The 3295-nt window shown below is 29.3% G+C and overlaps 1 protein-coding gene across 1 annotated transcript; it reads left to right on the top strand.

The window, feature by feature from the left end:
• Nucleotides 1-729: 729 nt before the first annotated feature.
• On the top strand, nucleotides 730-3048 carry LOC111613268 (transforming growth factor beta-1-induced transcript 1 protein-like). Its single transcript, XM_023354618.1, has 2 exons — nucleotides 730-922; nucleotides 2806-3048. The coding sequence occupies exons 1-2, from the start codon at nucleotides 770-772 to the stop codon at nucleotides 3031-3033; spliced, it is 381 nt and encodes a 126-aa protein (XP_023210386.1). The 5' UTR covers nucleotides 730-769; the 3' UTR covers nucleotides 3034-3048.
• The last annotated feature ends 247 nt before the right edge of the window (nucleotides 3049-3295 follow it).

The raw sequence follows: 3295 nt of genomic DNA, 5'->3' as shown, positions 1-3295 counted from the left end.
TTAAAGCACATAAAATCATATTAAAATATATACAAGTATGTACTGTATTTACAGTACACGCATTCGTAAATTTAGATTCCTTTTTTTGTACTATATTAAAAACTAAAATTTATTTGTTTGTAAGCTTAAAATAGATTATTATTAACCATATATTATTTAAAATGCTTTTTTAGTGATAAGTAGATTCGGAGACAGGTAAATTCGACTTACGTCGTTTTTCGACTTACATCGTTTTCTTGGAACCAATTACCGACGTAAGGCGAGGTATACCTGTATTACACAATTTGCATATAACATTTATTTGGTTGTTAAACACATGCTGTTTACCTATCTAAGAGGCTATTTCTCTATGGTCAACATTTCTGTTTTTCACAAGAAAGTAAAACATGGAGTGAAGGTGTAAACCTGATCGGTAGTGATGTGACAATCACTATTGATCAAATCATTGCCATGCAATGAAATTCATCTTAATGCAATGATGTCACTGCTAATCAGGTTTACACCTTCATTCTGCTTATCAAATAGTCCATGTTTTACTTTCTTATGAAAAAATAGAAATATTGACCATAGAGAAATAGCCTCTTAGTTAGGTAAATAGCATGTCTTTAACTACCAAATACATGTTTGTACTAAGTATCACATGACTTACAAGGAAAATGTCACTACATGCAAGTTCAAACAAAAATAAATAATACATAATTGTGATAAACATTAATTATAATTTAACACTGCAAATATTTTACATAAATACTTTTGTTACAGTGGCAAGATGACCCAACCTGCGCAGTGTAACCAGGTCGTGACTTTCATAAATCACGATTCCCGTCTTCATCCGCAAAACCAGACTTCTGGTCCCGTGCCGACCGCTTCTTCCGCCACAAAGGAATTGGACGATTTGATGGCTTCCCTGTCTGACTTTAAGGTACAGTACCTTGGTTAAAAATTTGTCAACATTTAAATTTTTTTATGAGCATATGATAATTTCAATAATTTGGACTTCTATCAAATGGTTTTTACCTCTCATATTGCTTAAATCTTAAATTTTCTTATACTTGAGTAATTACATACATAAATGCAACTCTCTCAAGTAAGTTTTCTTATGTTTTCATATTACCTTACTCTTGCACATTAGTTAATTTAAATCTAAAAATAGATAAAATTAGTTTGGAGAAATTTTCTTAGACTTTTGTTATTAACTGAATCATTAGTTTTAACTTTCAAAAATTTAATATATTTTATTTTTACAAAATTGATTAAGATTTATCTAATCAAAAGTTATTTAGCTATTAAAACAGCATAGCAGTTGTCATACATACACTGTAATAATTGTAATCCTTTGTCAAGATTTCCTAAGTTTTGTAGACACTTCACTTTTCCATTGCCAGAACCTGAAGATGATCCACTTCCAGTCTTTCTGTAATTCATTTTATATGAAACATTACTAATTGACATCAACAAAATACTTGTTTCTTACAAACATTTTTAGTATGAAACATCTTATATCACCTTTTAAAATTGCAAACAAGTTCTTCACATATGAATTAAATTCATTTTTGTGATTTAATTAAGTCTTATTTCGCTAGAATTCAAAAATTATATTCCTAAATTTTGAAATGTTTTTTAATCAAAAATAGTTTAACAATTGTAATCATTTAAACTTTTGGATTTTAATATTAGATAAATTATTTTAAACTGTATATAAAAAAATTTCTGTTAGTATTTTCACTTCATGTAAAAATCTAAATAGCTACAAGAATGCTACAAAATATTAATCTTATTGCCAATCTTCCAACTATATAATTAATACATTATTAAATGAACTTTATTAAATAAAATAGCTTGTTTTTAACACATTTTATGAATCAAGTCATGAAACATTACTATGATCATAATGTGATTGTGTATAATTAAGTGATTACAATGTCACATCAAATGAATAATTTACTATGGAACACTGTACTATTTAAAGCATTCTTTAGGACTTTGTAGAAACTCCCCTTGCCTGGATATATGTGGTGATATGATTGTGCATAGAGGCACCATGAGCTATCCTGCAATATATTTGTCCACAGACATTGCAACTGCCTTTACAATCCCTTATGCTCACAAATGGCCAAAGTTAATCCCAAAAATGCTTGATGGATGATGACAAATTCAGACAGCAGGCACGCCAAGAAAGTAGCAATGTGACAGACATTTCTGGGAAACCCTAGCTAATGCAGCCAATCATTATATTGCTGTAAAGTGGTTGTTTGCAGCCCTGCCACAAAAAAGCAACATGAGGACATGGGATTTCCCAAACACACTGCTATCATTGTTTCTTATACCAACAGTTATAGAGCACTTTGCAGTAATTGTATGTGTGTGTGTAATTTATTTGTCGACGAGCATACATCACATCAATGTTATATATTAAATGTAACGAAACTGCATTACAGAAACTGTTTGAGAGAGAATTTTTTTTTTAATGTTACATTAAAAGAACTCAACTTCTCAGAGATCTTGGTGTATGTTTACTAAATTGCATTATTAGAATATTTCTATTGTTTACTATAAGTGATAATAACTTTTTGAAAAATATTAATAACACTGAGTGACAACAGAAGATCCAATAGAATTAACATTTTACTCAGATGATTATTTCTTTGGTTCATAAACTGCCTTCTCTGATAATTCATCAAATATAGATAAATGATGTGAGAGAATAGTGAAATATTTTGATTAAAAATGGCCAGTTTAAAGTATTGAAAAATTTTATTAAAATCAGTATTTAATCATTTGATTAATATAATTTTTTTTCTTTAGCTGAATACTAACACTACTCCAAACCATGTGGGAACAAATGATCCAGCTTATGCCAAACCTCAGAAATCCAATAAGTCTCCTTCATCTACAAACAATAGAAGCAATCAGTTAGATTCCATGTTGGGCACTCTTCGATCGGATATGAGCAGACAAGGAGTTACAACAACCGCAAAGGGACACTGTGCTGCTTGCCACAAACCGATTGTCGGACAGGTAAGAAAAATTTAAGTCACATTCACTGTATTTAATTTTATAGATTTTATTCTTGTGAACATTAAATTTCCAATACAATGGCAATGCTATTTTTTTTTTTTTTTTTTAGTGAAAAATTACTTTTCACTAGAATCTAATTATTAAAATTAAATAACTCAGGATTTGGAAAAATTGAACTGGGACAGAATTTAAATCATGCAGCTTATATGAATATGGCAGCAGTTACTCTATACAATCTTTTTTTTTTCTAAATACAGTATAACCTCTTTATTATGGA

This window comes from Centruroides sculpturatus, unplaced genomic scaffold, assembly GCF_000671375.1.
Source record: "Centruroides sculpturatus isolate CEXI.00-Female unplaced genomic scaffold, Cexi_2.0 scaffold1534, whole genome shotgun sequence".
Lineage (NCBI taxonomy): Eukaryota > Metazoa > Arthropoda > Arachnida > Scorpiones > Buthidae > Centruroides > Centruroides sculpturatus.
Note: the sequence above shows the minus strand (reverse complement) of the source record. Positions and strands in the feature narration are given on the sequence as shown.